Consider the following 20,956-nt stretch of genomic DNA (forward strand, 5'->3'; position numbering starts at 1 on the left):
CCCCCCCCCCACAATCCACCCACAAACCCCACACCCCAAGCCACCCCCACAAATCCCTCACCCACATACCTGGTCCTGTAGGTCACGAATGGGGAAGCAGGCTGTGGGTTGAGAGTGAGGGGCAACAGCCGGGGCAGGGCACTGGCATATCAGTGCTGCTCAGTGCTGCACATCCTGGTGAGCGAAGGGAGAAGGGGCAGCTCTGATTTTTCTATGACAAAAAAGCCAAAAGTCAATGCCAAACTGTAGACATATTTAGAATTCATTTTATTATGATGATGGAGGCACTGGTAGGCTTCTAAATTTCTGTAAAATTGAAAATATATCAATAAAATGATTTCCCTTCATATATGTATATATATCTAGTGGTCTTTTGTTTTACTTGTGGAAGAACATGGATTTGGGGTATTTTAAAGAGTGACTTTGGGATTTTTTTATCTAGGATTTTGCAGTTTTAATATCAGAATTCCTGCTAGTAAGGCAGTGTCAGGACCTAGGCAGAGGTGCCTGCTCAGAGCTGGCACCCGAGACACAGCTGGAGGTGGCTGACCTCTTGACTACTTGGGGCCAGGAAGACATGCTTTGACAGTTCAAAGCAGGCCACCACACTAGGAACATCTTTCAGGCAGCAGCTGCCCAGATGGCCAGGTGGCGGCACATTTGCCACACAAAGGCTAACTATGCAGCCACAGCCCACTGGCAGTTGGTCCAGAGGTGCAGATCATAGAATCATAGAAGTAGGGTCGGAAGGGACCTTGTAGATCTTCAAGTCCGACCCCCTGCCTGGGCAGGAGGAAAACTGGGCTCAAATGACCCCAGCCAGGTAGGCATCAAGCCGCTTCTTAAAGACCCCCAGGGCAGGAGCCAGCACCACTTCTCTTGGAAGTTGGTTCCAGATCGTAGCCGCCCTGACTGTGAAGTAGTTCTTACGGATGTCTAATCTAAACCTACTCTCCAACAACTTGTGGCCGTTATTCTTTGTTATCCCAGGGGGCGCTAGGGGAAACAAGGTCTCCCCCAAACCCTTCTGGTCCCCCCTAATGAGTTTATAGACGGCCACCAGGTCCCGCCTCAGCCTTCTCTTGTGAAGGCTGAACAGGTTCAGGTCCCGTAGCCTCTCATTGTAGGGTCTGCCCTGCTGCCCCAGATCATGCGGGTGGCCCTCCTCTGGACCCTCTCAATGTTGTCCGCATCCCTCTTGAAGTGGGGTGCCCAGAACTGGACACAGTACTCCAGCTGTGGCCTGATCAGTGTCGTGTAGAGGGGGAGGATCACCTCCTTGGCCCTACGTGAGATGCACCTGTGGATGCACGATAGGGTCCGGTTAGCCCTGCCTACCATGACCTCGCATTGTCGGCCCATGTTCATCTTGGAGTCAGTGATGACTCCAAGATCCCTTTCTGCCTCCGTGCTCTCAAGAAGGGAGTTTCCCATCTTATAAGCGTGCTGCTGGTTACTACTGCCCAAGTGCAGCACCCTGCACTTGTCCGTACTGAAACGCATCCTGTTTTTGTTAGCCCACCCCTGCAACCTATCCAGGTCTTGGTGCAGTCTTTCCCTCCCTACTAGTGTGCCCACCTCACCCCAAATTTTGGTAACATCAGCAAATTTGAACAGGTTGCTTTTCACCCCGTCGTCCAAATCACTGATAAAGAAATCGAACAGTGCGGGCCCAAGGACCGAGCCCTGGGGGACTCCATTGCCCACTTCCCCCCGGGTCGAATATGACCCGACCACCACCACCCTCTGAGTATGACCCTTCAGCCAATTTGCAATCCATCTGACTGTGTAGGCATCAATGCCACAGTCGCCTAGTTTTTTAATGAGGGTGAGATGCCTCTAATGGCCATGCAGTCCCCATCTGGGTCTATCAGGCATGCAGTCTTGGGGTCACATGCTGTCGCAAGTGGTAGCAGGTCACAACTAGCCACCTGTCCCCACTGCCAGACTGCTGCAGTAGGTAGAGGGTGCAGGGAACTCTCAGGGCTGCTTCAGCAGTCCAGCTGACACAAGAGGTAGTGTCCTCAGGTACCAATTGGCCGTGTCCCAGAAGCTCCTGTCTATTTGTAACTTTCAAATACCATGGGCCATAAGGCCCGCCTGGCTAACTAGTAGCCCCTATTGTATGGGGGCTAATGGGTGAATGCAACAACAAAATACTTGGGACAACAAAGGAAAAAAAGGATAGGAGTGACATGAGGGTCAAAGGGTCAAAACATGAAAATGAGTATACTTGACAGGGACACCACCGGGCTGCACCCACCAGTCCTCAAAGGCATCCAAGGAGCTGGCGGGCGCTGCCACTGGTGCTCTGCCTGGAAATGTTCATGGACAAGTGAGAGGAAAGTGGCCCTGCAGTCTCTGGGCACCTTTCCAGCCGGAGTCTCCTTCCTGGTCAAGTACAGGGCTCACTCGACCAGGGCCAGGAGGGGGCTGACCAGGAGATCCCAGGACTTGGTGGGGCTGTGGATAAGGTGACCAGAACTAAAAGGTGGCAGGTGAAATTCAAGCAGAACCTCAGGAGGAGGTTCTGCAGGTGGAGGTGGAGGGGCTGCAACATGGCACACTCGGGGGTCATGTGCACCAGGGTCTCCCTCTGCCCGCAGAAGGGGCAGGAGACCAGGGTATATGTGAAGCTCACCACATACACACCTGTGGCGATGATTCCATGGAGGAGCCGCCAGCTGAGGTCCCTAGTGGCTCATGGGGTGAGGGTGGAGTACAGACTCAGCCACTGGGGTGCCCCAGCCACACTTGCTGAGCAGGTCCTGCCACTTGGTGTCTGGATAGGATGGCGGCATGATGGATCGTGTGCCACACGAGCGTATAGAAGTGGCAGTGATGGGTGGTGGAAAAGCAGACCAGCCTGGTGTCCTCCAGCCAGCTTAGGTGGTGGGGCGGGGAGTGCCACGAAGCCGGGTGAGGCCCCACAGCAAACTCTGGTGTGCTGGAGGACACGGGCGGGGACCACCACCGTGCAGGACCTGGTTAACAAGGGCAAGGGCATCGGGAGGTAGGGCAGATTTCATCTCCTGGACCCCCCCAAAGCTCCTGACTATTTGTATCATCCAATTGTCGTGGGCTCTGAGGCCCACGCGGCTAACTAATAGCGCCTAATGTATGGGGCCAATGGATGGATGATGCAACAAAATACTTGGGACAACTAATGAAAAAAACGAGTATAGGAGTGTCATGCGAGTCAAGGGGTCAAAACGTGAAAATAAGTGCGCCTGAGGGGGACACCAAGCAGAGCCCCCTGGGCTGCACCCACCGGTCCTGAATTTCATAGATTTCATAGACATTAGGAACTGGAAGGGACCTCATAAGATGCTTGGGTCCAGCCCCCCCTGCTGTAGGCGGGAAGTCAGCTGGGATCAAGTGACCCCAGCAAAAAATAAATCCAGCAGTTTTTTGGAGGAGTCTAGAGTAGGTGCTTGCACCACCTGTGCGGGGAGTTTGTTCCAGACCTTGGACACGTGCACTGTAAAGAACTTTTTTCTTATGTCTAGTCTAAATCGGCCTTCCTGGAGTTTATGGCCGTTAGACCTTATTATCCCTTGGGGAGCTCTGGTGAACAGGTGTTCTCCCAGGTTCTGATGTACTTCTCTTATGAAGTTGTAGGCTGCCACCAGGTCCCCCCTGAGCCTTCTGTTCTCCAGACTGAAGAGTCCCAAGTCCCTCAGCCTCTCCTTGTATGGCCTTTCCTCCAGGCTTTGGATCATACCAGTGGCTCTCCTCTGGATTCTCTCAAGCTTTTCCATATCCTTCCTGAAGTGGGGGGCCCAGTACTGGACGCAGTACTCCAGTTGTGGTCTCACCAGGGCCGAGTAAAGTGGGAGGACTTAATCAGTGATTGTGTTGCACTTATCACTGGCTCCTTCAAATTAATTAATGCGGTATCTCGCATTCCGAACCTCGTTCAGTATTACGGGCTGTGTCAGCAAAATACCTGGAATTAACAGTTTCATTGTGTAATAGTGTGTAAATCACAATGTTCTTGTGGGGGCAGGAATATAAATACAAAATTGTGATTATATCTGATAAGAGTACCATTTGCTAGTTAATAGTTAGCTTTGAGAATATTCAGTGAGGAAGTCCCACAGCAATACAGTTGGAGCACTCACAGGATCATAGGAAAGAAGGGCTGGAAAAGACCTCTTGAGGTCATCTAATCCAGCCCCCTGATCAAGGGAGAATCATCCTTGACTAAACCACCCCATTCAAGCATCTATCTAACCCGCTCTTGAAAATTTCCAAGGAGGAAGATTCCACAGTTCTTCTAGGTAGCCTGTTTCAATGCCTGACCACTCATAATCAGTGTTCTTCCTAACCTCCAGCCTAAATTTCCCCTCCTGCAACTTGGTTATGGCTCCTAGTCCTGTCTGCTAGAACCACAGAGAAAAATGCGCTTCCATCCTCTCTAATTGCTTTCCAGGTATTTGAAGAAATCCTTCCTCAATCTTCTCTTCTGCAGACTAAATTACCCTAGTTCTTTTGCCTTTCCTCATACGTCTTGCCTTCCAGACCCCTAATCATTTTTGTTGCTCTGCACTGAACTCTTTCCAAACTATCCACATAATTCTTGAAGTGTGAAGCACAAAACCGGACACACTAATTCAGGTGAGGTCTAACCAGTGCTCAGTTGAGCAGAAGACTCACTTTCTTTGATTTGCAAATGACACTCCTGTTGATGCATCCCAGTATGCTGTTGGCTTTTTTTCTTTGCAACAAGAGCACACTTTTGGCTTACATTCAGATTATGGTCTACTGTAACCCCCAAGTCCTTTTTTGCAGTACTACAGCCTAGCCATTCGCTCCCAAGTCTGTATTTATGAATGCAATTATTCCGTTCTAAGTGCAGGATTTTACACTTGTCCTTGTTGAATCTCATCTGATTGATTATGGACCATTTCTTCAACCTATTCAGATCATTATGGATTGTAACCCTTCTCCCTGGAGTATATGATGCAGCAGGGGTAGGCAAAGTTTTTGGCCAGAGCGCCGAAACCCCTCACAGTGCCTACCTTGGAAGGTGCTGGAGTGCCAGCATGCCAGAAAAAGAAAATGAGGGCAGGGAGTACATGGCAGGATGCCCTTCTTGTGCCCCTGTCCCCCAGCCCAGGCTCTGTAGCTGTCAGCAGCTACCCAGGACCTAGGCCAGCTGCAAACGTCTGCTGCCTCTCCACCCCAGACCCTGACTGTGCCTGCTCAGGACAGCCCAGCGTAGGCCAGCCTCAGCTGCCTTCCAGCCCCAGACCTGGCCCTGGGCTCCGGAGAGGCAGCACATACTGGTAATGCTCCCTGCTGTGCTGCCCTCGCCACTTCTGCAAAGCAGCGTTGGAACCTGGCACAGCAAGGTATGGCGTGGGGTGCAAAAAGCTACCTGCTTCCAGCTCCCTGCTGCTCTGCCACACCTCCTGTGTGCACAGGAGCAGCATGGGCAGCAGTGCAGGGTTGTGCCCCCTCTTGCTGCTGCCCCCACCTGCATGGGGGACAATGTGGCTGCACCAGCACCAGAAACTCAGGTAAGGCAGGGGGGAGGAAGGAGCATGGTGAAAAGCAGCCCCTCCCCCGCCCCGTGGCTGGCACTCCCTGCTGCAGCCACTCGCAACCCGCGTGGGGCTGTCCTGAGCAGGCACAGGCAGCCCCAACGTGGGCTGCAAGTGGCTGCAGCGCAGGGCCCTGGTCACAGGGTGGGCGAGGGGCCGCTTTTTCCGCACTCAGCACCAGCTTGTAACCTGCCCCCATTACCAGCGTGGGCCCCGCACCGGCTCTGGGCTCACCCGTTGGGGCTGTGCACAGCAGCAGCAGCTGTGGTACCCCCACTTGCTGCACCAGGCAGTGTTTGCCACCGCTGCCTCTGTGCTGCCCAGCACACGAGCTCCAGGCGGGCAGCAGCAGCAAACACTGCATGGCGCGGCAAGCAGGGGGGACCGCAGCTGCTGCCACCGCAGCGCAGTCCCAAAGAGTGAGCCTGGAGCTGGCACGGGGCCTAGGCCAGCAGCAGGGGTGGGTTACAAGCTGGTGCTGGGCGTGGGAAAAGCAACTCCTTACCCGCCCTGTGCCTGGTGCCCCATGCTGCAGCCACTCGCAGCCTGCATGGGGCTGCCTGTGCCTGCTCACTTTTCCCTGGACTCCTTCCCTGTCCCCTCCTCCCTGCTTACCTGAGTTTCTGGTGCCAGTGCAGCCACATGGTCCCAGGCCACAAGCCCCTGCTGGGGCTCCCAGCTGTGGGGGTGGGGCTGGGCGGGCCTTGCTGTTGTGGGAGCCCACCGGGCTTCCCCTGGGTCCTATTGCCCCTGGTTCCTGTAATTTGTTACAGGAACTAAAGATAGATAAATATTAATTTTCTACATTTTTTTAGGGGCTGCACAGGCCGGATAGAGTGGCCTCGTGGGCTGAATTCAGCCCGCGGGCCATATTTTGCCCACCCCTGAGCTACCCAGAGTTGGGGCCAGCTGCAGCCAGGAGGCTGCAAACAGCTGCTGCCTCCCCGGCCCCAACGCGTGCTAAGGAAAATGGCCTTGTGTGCCATGCTCAGCACACGTGCCGGAGGTTGCCGACCCCTGTGATACAGCATCCAACTAGGTGTCATCTGCAAATTTTCCAGGTGTGTTGTTGAAGCTGTGATGATCCAGGAAATGTTTGGCAGGGTTTCAGAAGCAGGATCTGAAGAAGAGTGCTTTGTGCTCGAAAGCCTTTCAGATTTCTTTCCCAAATATACATTTGGTCCAATAAAAGATGTCACTAAAAAACCCTTGCCTCTGCAATATACCATTGTGTTGTATTGTTGTACATGGAAGAGAATATGCTGCAGGGAAAAAAAGTTGGGATGAAGGGATAACATTACAGAAGCTTTATAAAAAAAACCCAAACTTGGCAACTGATATGCTGTTAAATCAATAATAAACTGTATATTTATTTAGTCCTACCTGTAAATGAGGGAATGGTAATATGTGACTATAAGACCATTACTCAAGGTCTCCCTTTGTCTTTTGACATTCAGGTATATGTCTCGAGTCCACGGCATGCATCCAAAAGAGACCACACGTCAACTGAGCTTAGCCGTCAAAGATGGTCTTATTGTTGAAACCCTGACTGTGGGGTGTAAGGGATCAAAAGCTGGTATTGAACAAGAAGGATATTGGTTGCCAGGAGATGAGATTGTGAGTATAATATGTATCAGAAATTAAATTTTCTACAATGTTGAAATGGAGCCTGTTTGCATTTCTATTAAGTTATTTATAGATGCTCTATTGGTGCTGTGTATGAGCAGTGAAATAATGTTTCACAAGCTTAGTTTTACTATTCAGATATTTCACTGAAAAGCTTTTATTTAAAGTCCTCCTTATTCAGTAGAAATTCTTTCTTGTGGAGCTCTGCCTCTGCTATCATAAAATTCTGCCAATGGCCTTATAAAATGTTACTCAGTCACTACACACCCTTATTTAGCTTCACTTCTCCCGTGATCCTATGTGGAGACATTCATTGTAATGTTACTGGTATCACTTGGTCTCGTCTGACATCTTCAAATATCCAGAGAGATCCTTAAAGCAATACATCTCTTTAATAAGATTTTTTTTAAAGGGAGAGTTGATTGATGGTGTTTTACTCTGAATCTAAGGGAGAAAAAATGAGTCCCTCTAGTCCCTTTCAAGGAAAAGTTTTATTATATGTGTGTGCGCATACATACACATACACACACATCTATATATGTATGTGTATATAGGTGTATATGAATAACACAACAAGAGCTGTGTTTTCCCAGATGTTTAGAAGAAATCTGGCAGCCTATCAAGAACATTTTTAGCAAATTAGCTCTAGGCCTCCAAAAATTGCTTCAACAAACATATAAAGTGTATATTTAAATCCAATTAAATATGTTCAAAGCTACGTGAAGGCATTAAAATCATGTGTCCTCCATCCTTGTGTATGTGAAATGGAACACACTCAATGTCTGCTAACAGTGGTCCCTCTGAACTATTCCCATCCCAAACACTGCATTATTTTTGCAGTGAATGACAGTCTGAAAGTGAAACAGAGTAGGCTATTGTTTAAGATGGTAGAAATGCAAAATTTAATAGTATGAATAATGGAAAGTATTACACTTAAAATTATGCTATTTACGCTAACCTAAATTATGCTAACCCAAGTTTAATGCACTTTGTCACTGTTAAGGTGCTCTCTTTAATCTCATTAAACACTCTCAGGCTGGATTTTAAAGTACATATAAAACTTATTTTTGCTATTCCATTGCTAGGGGAAAAAAATAAAAAGCCTCACAAGTCTTAACATGTCATTTAAACAATGCTCACATTTCCCTTATTCCAGTAGCAACAGCTAACAGAAACTAGGTGCAGTCTTACACAGCCCCTTATGTGCAAGCTCATAACAAGTCAGTGGTGTTTCATTCTCAGGCAGAGTCTTCATTGCATAGTGAATTCATAATATGTACACTCCAGGGAACTCTTCATGAGCCTAACTCAAGTGAGAGTGGCCACAGTACAGTATAATGTAGCCTCTGAAGAGTTAGGCTTTGGGCTGTAACCTACACAATTCAGGTTAAAAGCACAACTGTGCCCTTCCAGTTCAGTGTTTTATGTATGAATAGGACTTGAGTTAACTTTACAGTGAGGACAAGCCCAGAGAAATCATGATGGGAATATGCTGGTGCAAAAAGGAATGGTGTCATCATGAAGCAGAGTGTAAATGTTGGAGGAATAGTAAGCAAATAGCCAGGTAGCTATGTTGATTTCAGCACCATTCAGAACTGAGTCAGTAAAATGTGTTTTGGACAAACAGAATTTAAAAGCAGATCCTGTGTGTGGCTTGACCACTCAGTTCGGCTGACATCACTAGGAACTGGCTTTGCTCAGCAGATGCCAGTATTATGTTTTAGAACCTGATCCAAAACCTATCAAAGTCATGGGAAGACTCTTAACAAATTCAGTAGGCTTTGTAGGCACTTGGAATTGGTGATGAAAATTATTTTGTTGAGTTAACAAAGAAACTCATTGTCATACTGAAATAATTTGAGAAATCCTTTTAAATTTTAGAGGATTTAGGCCTAACGCCATCTTATAGTACATAAGTAAGCTGAGAGTCAGAGGTGCTGAGTATCTATGCCAACTCATCTACTTGCCTAAGTATGAATAAGCTGTCTAACTGGCGGCAGCCAAAATGTTTGAACATGTTGGTCTTCTTACATAATGTGGACTGATCGCTTTTAATAATAATTTTTAATAAAACAATTTATAAAGTAGCTGCTGTACATGGAAAATAATTATTGTTTGATAACCTGTGATATTAGTTGTCTGTGTGCGCAAAAATAAATTACTCTCTCCAGGAGACTTACATAGTGAACCATAATAAAGACGCTTTTAATAATGTCATATTATCTGAACAGTTAAAATTCTGTCGTATGCTTCAAAGTTCTGTCACAGGCTAATGTTCCACACCTTTAGGGTGAAGTGTGAAGTTCTGTGAAACTATATTAAGATTAGTCTTTAAGCAGATTTCAGTGCATTTAGAAACACTATTAGGCACTGTTAGAAGCTGCCAAGGTACAGGAGCCTGACACACCATGGGAAGGCTTTTTTCTTTAGTGGTAACTTTTTATGGTAATATCTAAAAAAGAAAATAGCCTGATAAAATGACAAAAACAAGAAAAAGTATAATTATAAAGATTTCTGAATAAAACTTCCAGTATAAAAGTGAAGCATGTTCACTTTTCTCCAATATTTTTATTACTAACAAACTTAAATTCCAAATTGATAAGAAAATATATTCAGTGGAGCACGTTTGTAAAGGTGGAGTCCTACGAAAAATATTCTTGCAAAAGCAGTAATTGTGTTTGTAATGCCTCCGTTTGTCCAGTTTCCAGTTTGTTCACTTGGGTGGCAAATGTTGTAAGCACTAGGCAGTTATCAGTTTTTCAAAATGCATTCTCATATTACAGATATATGCAAATGCTTTTAAGCAAAATGATTGAAGATCGTTTTCTCTTTTAGTTATTTGCCAGGAATTTAGTTTCAAACAATGTCTCTCATGCTACAGTCAGGATCATTAAAACCTAAGTCAGTGTAGTCAATGTAACTCCTTGCCTTGTTTTAGGCACTAATATTGTCCTCACCTTTTACAAAAGAAATTTGACCCTTAACCTCAGGTAACAATAATTTACTGGGCATCTCTGAGGCTTCATTTTGACTCTTTGCACAGCTTGCAGTGTCCGGGAAGCAAACCCGTAAATTCGTTTTAGTCCTAGACACAACAGGCTGAGTTAGGATTAGAGTGGTAAGATGCTAAATAGGTGTTATAAGGTTTGCACCTCTGTCTAATTCATAGCAGTGACTTGAATTTAGATGGGAACCTACCTGATATAGCCACTACCACCTCTCCTTCCATAGGCCCCTTATTAATCTAGGTCCTTATTTCCAACTATCCTTTGCTTTTATTTAGAAAATGCCCCAAACAAAACTCTTTTGGCACCAAAGAAATCCATTTCAGGTCTACCACAAATTAAATGATTTAATAATATTTTTGGTTCGGTGGCCAAACCAGAATTAATTATTTAGAATTATTTTTAATTATTTTTAACAAAGCCAGATTTTCTTGTGTGGGGATTTATGAACCATTTTGGCACTGATTTAAATCCTTAAAAAGGATTCTAATGTTTCAGGTATTGTAGCATTTCCCAAACTTTTAATATCAGGGGCACAATTTTTTTTCTGGGTTAAAATTGGTCATACACTTCACTCTTACACTTGAAAAGATGTGCATGTGTGCCTGGATGTGTGTGTGTGTGTGTGTGTGCATGCATGCATTTCAAAGATATTCCATTCCCCTGCCAGGAAATCATACCAGTGCTGAGGTGTAGTGTTCACAAAATGATACCAAATACATCTTTAAGCAAAGGATTAGTCCCTGTACCAATGGGCACATCTGCTGCAGAACTGACTAATTAGCTCCACAGTAAAACATCACCATCTAGAAGTACAGAGTATTAGGCCACAGTAAATTAATTAACTCTGCTGTAGGATACTGCTGGCAGACACAAGTACTATCCTATGGTGGAGCAATGTATGCCGCCTCAATTTACATGTACATGCTGACAGGGCTGGCTCGTGCCCTAGCCAGCCCCTCCCTAGCATATTGAACCAGGTCAGAGCAGACTCAGGCTAGCAGGCTGACTTCTGGGGCCCCCTGCCATCTGGAGTTGCTCCACCCTGGCTCACTGTGCTGCAGTCCCAGGTGCACATGCAAACGCGGTGCCTGGAAGCAATAAACTCTGGTGTGAACTGCATCAGAGTTTATTGCTTTACATTAGCAATCAGCACCTGTGGTAAAGGTGATACCTTATATTAGACCAACTAGATTTTTGCAAAAAAAAATTCTTCAATTGCAAGCTTTTGGGCACAAACACCCTTCATCAGGCATAGGAGAAAAGATTCAAAAGTTCTCCTGGGTAGAAATTGCTTTGCATTAATAGCATGTGTAGACGTGCCCAGTGGTTCTTAACCTTTTTAGCCTCTAGCTCCCCTTCTCCATAACTTTTCTGAATTCAGGGAACCCCAGTGGAAAATCACTGAAATTAGATAAGTGATTCCCAACTTTTTTAACCTCTAGGCCCCACCATATCTTTTCTAAATTTAGATCTATCTGGTGCCAATTAAGGGTGGAGGGGGCAGGACCTTACCCTGCTGTGCCTGGCCCTTTTCACTGTCCGTGTTCCCCACCAACCTCTAATCAAGGGCAGAGTATAAATGTTGGAGGAATAGTAAGCAAATAGCTCACAGCAGAGCATACTGCTGAGAGAGCTAGTGGGGCAGGGGGAGGTCTAACACAGGGGCTGCCTCGGAGGCAGAGAAGGACAAGGGAAGGCAGCAGCAGATACAGCCCCCAGAGGAGCAGCTGCAGGCACTGCTGGAGTAGCTGGGACAGGCACAGGGTACCAGACCAGGAAGGAAAGCATTAACCTCCTCATGTGGGGATCTCACAACATATTTCCCTCACTCTTTTGCAGCAAACCGTTTGAAAATCACTGAGTTAATGTAATAGAGAACATGGCTGGCAAGGAAGTTCTTGGCAAAAGAGGATTAATGAATGTTCTCAAATATCAGTTGTCAGTTAAACAATGAATTTTGTTTATTCATATCCTGAAAAGCTAGTGATCTGGATCACCCCTGGTGCAAACCTGGTAAAATCAGAGGAATTACATCAGAGGTACCTTTTGGCTCTTTGACTGGAGATAAGGTCCTAAAAGCTGGTCTGCCATGCTTATTACGAACAGACACTCCTTTTACTAACTTAAAGATGTTGTGATTATTTTCTAAGCATGGATCTTACAGAGGTTATATATAATGCTTGAAATATTAATTCTTCTCTATAGGTAATCAGTTTTAGAAACACATAGAGTCATAGATAAGTAGACATGGAAGGGACCTCCAGAGGTCTAGTCCAGCCCCCTGCCTGAGGCAGGATCATTCCTATGCAAATCATCCTATACAAATGTATTGTGTAATCTCTTTGCAAAACTACAGAGTCAGCCCTAACACAACACAAGACATAACACCCTAACCTGACAGAGATAAAGCAGGGAAACCACAGTGATCTGCTGCTGTAAGTTTTGTTAATATACATGCAAGAGGTCCCAAGAAGACAGCTACACCCCACTGCAGAGGAAGACAAAAACCCCCAGAGTCTGTGCCAATCTGATTGTGGGGTAAAATTTCTTTCTGACCCCAAATATGGCATTTGGTTTAATCCTGAGCAGAGAGGCAAGACCCTGTAGCCAGAAACCTCTGGTTAAAGTCCCAGCAAAAGTTTTGGCACACCTCAGTCAAAATCCCCATCCTTGGCTGCAACTAAAGCCTCTGATGAAGGCTTAAAAAAAACCTCCCTGACACATAACAGAAAGGAGGGTTGTGGGGGGTGCAGAATTGCCTCCCAGCCCCAGTCCCCTCTGCTCTTCCCAGCAGAGCCCAGAAGCATGGGAAATACTCATAGTAGAACATAGATCCTATGTTCCTAGATCACCCCTGACCATTGGGTGTCCAAATCTGATCTTGGACACCTGCAGTGATGAAGAGCCCACAACTTCCATACGCAGTCTGTTCCACTGCCTCTCTGTTCCAACAGTGAGGAAGCGTGTCCTGATACCCAAACTAAACCTACTTTGCTGCAGCTCCAACTCATAGGTCCATATCTTATTCTCATTAGCAATACAGAAAAGGTGTTTCCCCTCCTCCTTATGGCAGCCCTTCAGGTATTTGCAGACTGCTATCACATCCCCTTTTAAGTGCCTTTTCCTCAAGATAAATATGTCTAGCTCCTTCAATCTTTCCTCGTATGACTTGCCTTCCAAGCCTTTGATCATTCTTGTTGCTCACCACCGGACCCTTTCTAACTTCTCCATGTCCTTTTTAAAATGTGAAACCCAAAACTGCACACAGGGTGAGTCTACACATGCACTTTAATGTGCATTAGCCTATTTTAATGCACACTAAAGCATCACAAAAAATGTGCTCTTTAGCTAATGCACATTAAAATAGACTAATGTGCCTTTTCTAGCACCTCACAATAGAGGTACTAGATTTAATGGGCATTACCTAAAGTGCATTAATGAACACGTAGACGCTCCCACAGTAGTCAAAATTAGGCCTAACCAGTGCCAAGTAGACATTAAGTATTCTCAATTTAAAGAAAAAAATTCATAGTCATTCTCAATTTAAAGAAAAAATCAATTTATATTTATTCTTAAAACCAAGTGATACTATTTCATCTAGAATGAAGTTGTTCTGTTAGGACAAATCAAGCTGACATACTAGACCAATAACCACCGCACTCTTCACACTGGTTTTGAAATTGGCCTTGTAACAACAAACTTTGTTGCTAGTGTAAACCAGAAAGGCTCTATATTTGACTTTGTCTTTGCACTGTTTCTCTACCATTCAGATAGCAGTCGCAGGAATAAGGTGATGTTTGTGAGTTGTCATGCTTTAATAAAGAGCCAGTCGTGTTCACTTAATTGCTATCTCGAACAAATGGCGGCAGCTCCCTTGGCTGGCTAATTCTGGTTTTGTTTTTTATCCCTACTCTGAACATTCAGCCCCCCTGATACCTCCACATCGCTTTCCCTCAGACTCTTCCCTTGTAAGTATTTGTTAGTTTAGTACAGAGTTGGTGACAGTTCATTAGCCTTAGTATTGCCAGCATACATGAAAGCATAGCATTTTGCTCATACACAATACGTACTGACTTGCTAACCTTTGTGGAGGTTTTATGGTATTTGAAATGAAGAGCGAAACACCATAGTTATATTTGGAAAATAATGGTACTTACTCAAAGTGACTCCAGATAACTTAGGGTCTGAAGTATGCCTGGACAGGCTCCATATCTTTGATCTTCTTCTGTTTTTCTTTACCAGTTTCTATGATCCAGTGCTGTAGCACTGCCAAGAGTTTAGAAATTTTGGAGACAGTTCTGAGGAAATCCCCAGAAGATTAAACCTTAGGCCAAAAGCTCAAGCCGATGGTCCACATGCTTTGTTGCAAGGACCAACTTCTAAGAAAAGAGCACTGTGGTTGTGGTATAACCTGTTTAAAATGTCCTCGGATGGAGCAGATACCATCTTGCTTGCCAAGGTTATACAAATTGGTTCAGTTTTCCCATAGGGGGTCAGTACTGGCACCTTTTGAACTAGTTATGGCTCCTTGAACCTCCACAAATGTGTAAGTGATTCTAGCAACTGCTTTTCAGAGAGAGGGTCTTTGTAAGAAGACAAATGGACGCAGAAGGGGAGTGAGCCTGAAGATTTTTTCAGCAGTCTTTTTTAGACTCTTTCCTGAATAAACAGTTGTAACAGAGTTCTCTCATCCTAGGCCTAGGTTGAGTCAGGTAAGTGAGGTATTCTTCTGAAACTATGACTGTGAAAATGAAAGCTTCAGTCATCTCTGTGGTTCAGGCAGTCTTGATAACACTCAAGTGTGTTTTCAGTTGTGCAGGCCTTTTCTAGTTGCCAGTACCCTTATGCCCTTTGCTGCAGGCATGTCATTTTTTATTTGTTTGCTATTTCTTTCAATGTGACCACTCAAATTTTGGCTCCATAGCCATTGGTCATATCAGTTCTAAGGTGCTCTGCATATTCTTGATTCCAGAACCACATTTCTTTCTACCTAATAGTTTCATTACCCTTACTGCATATTGGCCATGCCAGTTTTTGATAGATGGAGGGTGGTCTGCTGACCAGCTACCTGGAAGAATGATTTAGCATATTTACTCAAATATAAAATGACCCTGAATATAAGATGACCCCCACATAATTAAATTCTGTATATGGAAAATGTATGAAGCTGTTAACAGTTTTCCAGGTTTACAATCTAATTATTGGAGGTTTGCCTTGAATTTGTCCCCCTACCACTGTTACAGCAAGGAAAGTAATTCCCTGTTGTGGGGTGTCAGGTGGCCCCTTTCCCCCCTGCCCCATCCAACATCTTCTATTTGCAGCCCCTTCCCTCCAATTTTGCTGTCAGACCCTGGTGCCCCTGAGCACATGAGAGTGAGGGGTAAATTTGAAAACATTGACTTTGAAATAAACATTCATGTAGGGTACCCATAGACTTGGTTCATTGAGAATTGATGCATTTTATCTTTTTGAAACTGCTGTAAGTTTTAGAACAGGGACCCCATAAACATGCTTTAAGCAACACTTTTGTACTGACTTAAATATAGGACAAAATATGCATGATACTAATCCAAAGCCAAAAGGCTCATGAGAACCATATAGTTCATTAGACTGGGCCCTGGCAAAGTCAACAGTATTTCAAGCCATGGTGACCCCACAGCTCAGCATTGCTCAGTATGTGTGTGTACTCCAAGTACCCCCACAAAGGAGCCATGGGCTAATTAGCCAATTACTCATGACTGGAACTGGGTGTTCTTGTTAGGAGTCCTGGGATCCTCCAAAAAATGATATGCAGACGAGGCACAGGGCAACCTAGTCCAGCTCCACCTCATGGAGAGCTGGGCCACGCTAATCATATGCAACAGCCTGAGAGATGGGGCAACAGAGGCTGAACTCTTCGGGGTCCCATTTGGTGATGTTTGCCATTTAAGGATGGTGAAGGAACAGGAATCATTGGAAATGGTAAAGAAAGGCACAGATCCCTGTGGGAGTGAAGAGGAAGTAAAAATATATTCAGTGTAGTGGCTTACCATGACTTGAAAAAGAGTCAGCACTGAGGGGGACTGGGCTTAATGAGCACTACCATATATCTTGTTCAGATGGGCTGTATTAACCTTTCCTTGTAGTAGGTTCCCATCGGTATGTTTGCCCAATACAGGCCATGTGTTCCATAGTTGTGTTCAGTGTTGGCTGCATGTAATCAACTTCGTAGTTAGTTTCCATTACAATTGAGTTCCCATTACATAGTTTCCATTCTATTGAACCCGTGCTGCTTTTATCAGAGTTTAATAAGAGAGAATTACTTAATAAGGTTTCCTTGTATGTGCATATAAGACATGGAACTTTTTCCCCCCATACTGATTGTGGGGGGAAAACCTTGTGGTATATTCAAGTAAAAATGATAATTTAGTATGCACTCACCATCAGAGGACATGAGAAAAAGCTTGTCACCCAAGCCTTAACAGAGTCTTTTTGTGTGTTGAAAGGAATTTTGTATTCCTTTTAGCCATCCACATTGCCCAGAATCTAAAGTCCTAGATGAAATGGACAAATTCAGCCAAGGCAATAGCATCTGCCATGGTTGGCATTTCTCCAGCATTGTAGCCAACTGGTAAACCTTTGGACGAAAACTTTCCAGAAAGTCTCCTAGTTCAATGGAAAGCTAGAGATGCTCTTTCCATTTGATGACTTGCTAACTCCAGGGATGTATGTGATCTCTCCTCCTTGAAAGTTCGACCTACTGCTTATCTTTTATCTCCTGTTTGGCAAAACTTTTCAAAACACTGCAAGATTCAGACCAAATATGGCTCAAGATGTCTGGAGTCTGAAACCGCTGAATTTCCCTAAATCATTCTCTCTGGCTTCCCATCTTCCTTGGCAGGCCACAGCTTAGTTCTTCAGGAAGATTTTAGCTGATCCAGAGTGCCTGAAAAGTAAGGAATTTTCTCCACAAATGACTTGCATGCTTTTGCAAGTGTTCAAGTACTTTCTGAACCTGGAGCATTTTTGTGGATTTGTGCAAATGCAGACAATTCATAGGTTCATAGGGCTTGAAGGGATCTCATAAGGTCACCTAGTCTAGCCCGCTTTCCAAGGTAGGATTATCCCTGACTAAACCATCCTAGTCAATTGTTTGTCTGACATGTTCCTGAAAATGTCCAGGGATGGAGTTTCCACAGCCAGCCTCTGTTCCAATGCTTGACCAGATCATAGTAAGAAAGTTCTTCCTAATCTTACTTAAGTTCTTCCTAATCAACTTAAATTTCCTCTGCTGAAGTTTGAGACCATTGCTTGTAACTCTGTCACCTGTGGCCACAGATGTCAAATCCTTTAACTCCTTGTATATCAGCCATTTACTTACCTAAAAAAGTAACGTGGAATACTGTGAATTCTTACCTGAGTGACAAATTTAAGAATAGTTTAACAGTTAAAGCCAAAAACCCTACTGCCTTTTGAGCACATGGGATCTTATCATGTAACTGTACTTGACTCAGTGAACCTTCCTAACTCTTGAGAGAGGTCTCAAGTTAGTTCTTCAACCTTAAAAAATTTCATTTTCATAGATTTTCATAGACATTAGGGCTTGAAGGGACCTTGGAAGATCGAGTCCAGCCCCCTGCCTCAGGGGCAGGAAGTCAGCTGGGGTCACAGGATCCCAGCAAGATAAATGTCCATTTGACTCTTAAAGGAGTCCAGGGTAGGTCTGGACCACCTCTGGCGGCAGTCGGTTCCAAGTCTTAGGGGCTCAGACTGTAAAGAAGATCTTCCTTATGTCCAGCCTGAAACGGTCTTGGAGAAGTTTGTGACCGTTTGACCTTGTCATCCCATGGGGCGCTCTGGTCAACAGGCGTTCCCCCAGATCCTGATGTACACCCCTTATATACTTACAGGCAGCCACCAGGTCCCCCTTGAGCCTGTGCTTTTCCAGGCTGAAGAGTCCCGTAGCTCTCAGCCTGTCATCATAAAGCCTGTTTTCCTGCCCTCTGTTCATGTGCGTGGCTCTCCTCTGGACACTCTCAAGCTTCTCCACATCCTTTTTAAATTGTGGAGCTCAGAATTGGATACAGTACTCCAACTGCGGCCTCACCAAGGCCAAGTACAGCGGGAGGATTACATCCTGCGATTTGCTAGAGAGGCATCTATGGATTCAAGCCAGAGTTTTGCTCGCTTTGCCAGCTGCAACATCACATTGGTGTCTTATATTCATCTTGTGGTCAGTCATGACCCCTAAGTCCCTTTCGGCCATGGTGATAACAGGCGTAGCACTGCCAAGCCTATAAGCATGCTGTGGGTTTTTCTTCCCAAGGTGGAGTACCTTGCATTTTTTGGAGCTGAAGGCCATCAGGTTTTCATCCGCCCATTTTCCGAGCCTGTCAAGGTTGGCCTGGATCACCATCCTGTCCTCAGGTGTGGATGCTTTACCCCAAAGTTTGGTGTCATCAGTGAACTTGACCAGTCTGCTCCTGACACCAATGTCCACATCATTAATGAAGATGTTGAAATCTTCAACTATTTACTGTGGCAGGAATGTGTTATTATATGGAGCCATCCTGTACAGGGATCCTTACTTGGCTTTTCATCATGACACTATTAAGCAAGGAATAAGCCTGTTCTCTGTTTCTGTTTCAATTTTTCCTACTTCCCATTTGTTGTTTTTTTTTGTTCATTCCACAATATAAGAAAGTAAGTGCTTGCGTGTACTGAATACTGCATACCGGAAAGGGCCTTATGTATCTTAACACAATAGAAGTTTAGGAAAAATTCAACAGCTTCTGAAGCTTTGGTGCCGTATTGGATTTGAGTCTGTGTTTATGTTTGGAGATTCTTTCTTCTATCCAAGGATCTTTCTAACTGGTCACCTCCACCCCATAGGTGGAAAAAGAGGATGCTTTCTCTTCAAAACTGTGTAAAACAGTCTCCAGAACATCTTGTCTGTGCTCTCTCAGAAGAGAGCTTTGGCAACTCTACTTTTAATACTTTAATCTAGTATGCTGGAGTTTTAGTCTCATTTTTTTCCTGATACTTGTAACAACTTAGCAGTGTTGATGAAGTTCTCGTGTTTTACAGGATGTTAGTACTGACTTAAGAGCTGGAAAATGATAATTTACTTGCTAATTTGAGGGTAAATTTTTCACATTGGTGCACAAAAAATTAACTATATGGTTTCTATTGACTGTCATGTAGCTCAGTCCTTTATGAACCTCTTTTGAAAATGTGCATCATAGTTTATTCCATGGTTTTCAGCCAAGCCCAGAAACACCCTACTGCTTTTTTTTTAGTATGGATCCGGAGTTCCACATGTCATTGAAAACTATGAGCCAGATTCTGTTCCACCTGTTAGACACATAAGTGGATGTAGGCACCTAAGTGTGACCCTATTCCACCTTGCTTGAGTCCCTGAAAATAGTTAATAATAAGTTACTAACTGCTGCTTTTTTATAACTAAATCTTAAAAGTAAGATTATGATGTATTACAAAAGTCGATACATTGCTTCCTTGTCAGGGACTCGAACAGGATAGAATAGAATTGCACTTGGTTATTAAAGCCACTTAAACACCCAGTAGGTGGAAGAGAATCTGGCCCTAGGTATCTTAATAATGTGTTGTGAAACCTCAGTGAAGTTGGTGAGCATAACAACTACCTTCGTTCTAGATAAATGTGAACAGACAGTAAAATTCCCTTATATTACAGTAGCTGAAACAATAGGAGGCAGCATCTACAACACAAACTATATGAAAGATGCGTTAGGGATCTGAACTATATGAGCAAGGAGCTTAATAAGGGCCAAAAATGTGTGTGTGTATGTGTAAGGGGGGTGGGAACGGGACTGGGTATTGTTTGAAGGAACTGGGTTTATGAGAGAAAGAAGAAGCAGCAACACCACAGAAATGCACAGAGGAGATGACAAAGAAACTCCAGGTAAGCATTTGTAGTATTCTGAAGTGGGGAGGAGAGTGGCAAAAGTGCTCTTTAAGGTAGTGTGCTGGCTGTAACGAGGCTTAGAACTATGAAGAAAAAACCCGTCCTTGGCAACTTGATTCCGAGATGTTCAGGGGAACAAAGCTATATGTATATGTTTAGAAAACTAAATAGGGTTGCATCAAAGGCAGCCCTTAATCCATTATTCATTTCTTTTTCTAATGGAAGCAACCTCATTTTGGCAGACTGATTGGTTCAGAAGTAGTAATTCTGGTGGCAAGCATTACAATCCAGTTTCTAAAGAGAGTGAATTGTGAGCTGGATTCTGTTGAACCCGCCTGGAACAAACAATGAAGGTGTTTGCAGAAATCAAACAGGGCCAAAGGAATGAAAACAGAGCCAGAAGGACTCAAAACAAGACGGGAAGGCTTCACAAAAGGAATTTAAAGCAGCATCTGGTGGTTTCCCAAGAAAGGTTTAAGAGAAGGCAGGCAGGGAACGGGCCATTACAAAGTGACTGGAGAGACTGGGCAGCTCAGCTAAACCTTCTGTCTTGGAATGGCAAGACAGATCAACGGGGTGACCAGCAACTCAGCTGCAATGCACCAAAATGTTTTCTGTGGAGTTGGGAAGGGCAGGAAAGCTTTGGTCAACTTGAAACTTCTTAACAGAGGTGACAGAGACATAAATTATGTTGAGAAGCTGTGAAATTATCTTGAGAAGAAAATCAAAGAGTCACAAACCACTGTGGAAGTCAGCCAGATGAGAAACAGGGCCAGCCAGAGGATGTGGGTAAGTCCAGACATTCACAACAGCTTTCTCTACTTTATTCGTAAAAGGTAGAAAGGAGAGGG

At 44.7% G+C, this 20,956-nt stretch overlaps 1 protein-coding gene across 6 annotated transcripts in view; it reads left to right on the forward strand.

The window, feature by feature from the left end:
- The window catches only part of ZMYND11 (zinc finger MYND-type containing 11), a 148,868-nt gene that overhangs the window by 83,916 nt on the left and 43,996 nt on the right, over positions 1–20,956 (forward strand). For all 6 annotated transcript variants that reach the window (XM_025205750.1, XM_025205754.1, XM_025205751.1 and 3 more), the window contains exon 4: positions 7,007–7,166. In XM_025205750.1, coding sequence (XP_025061535.1) covers positions 7,007–7,166 — 160 coding nt within the window. The remainder of the gene's footprint in view (positions 1–7,006; positions 7,167–20,956) is intronic.

The sequence above is a fragment of the Alligator sinensis genome, unplaced genomic scaffold, assembly GCF_000455745.1.
Source record: "Alligator sinensis unplaced genomic scaffold, ASM45574v1 scaffold370_1, whole genome shotgun sequence".
Lineage (NCBI taxonomy): Eukaryota > Metazoa > Chordata > Crocodylia > Alligatoridae > Alligator > Alligator sinensis.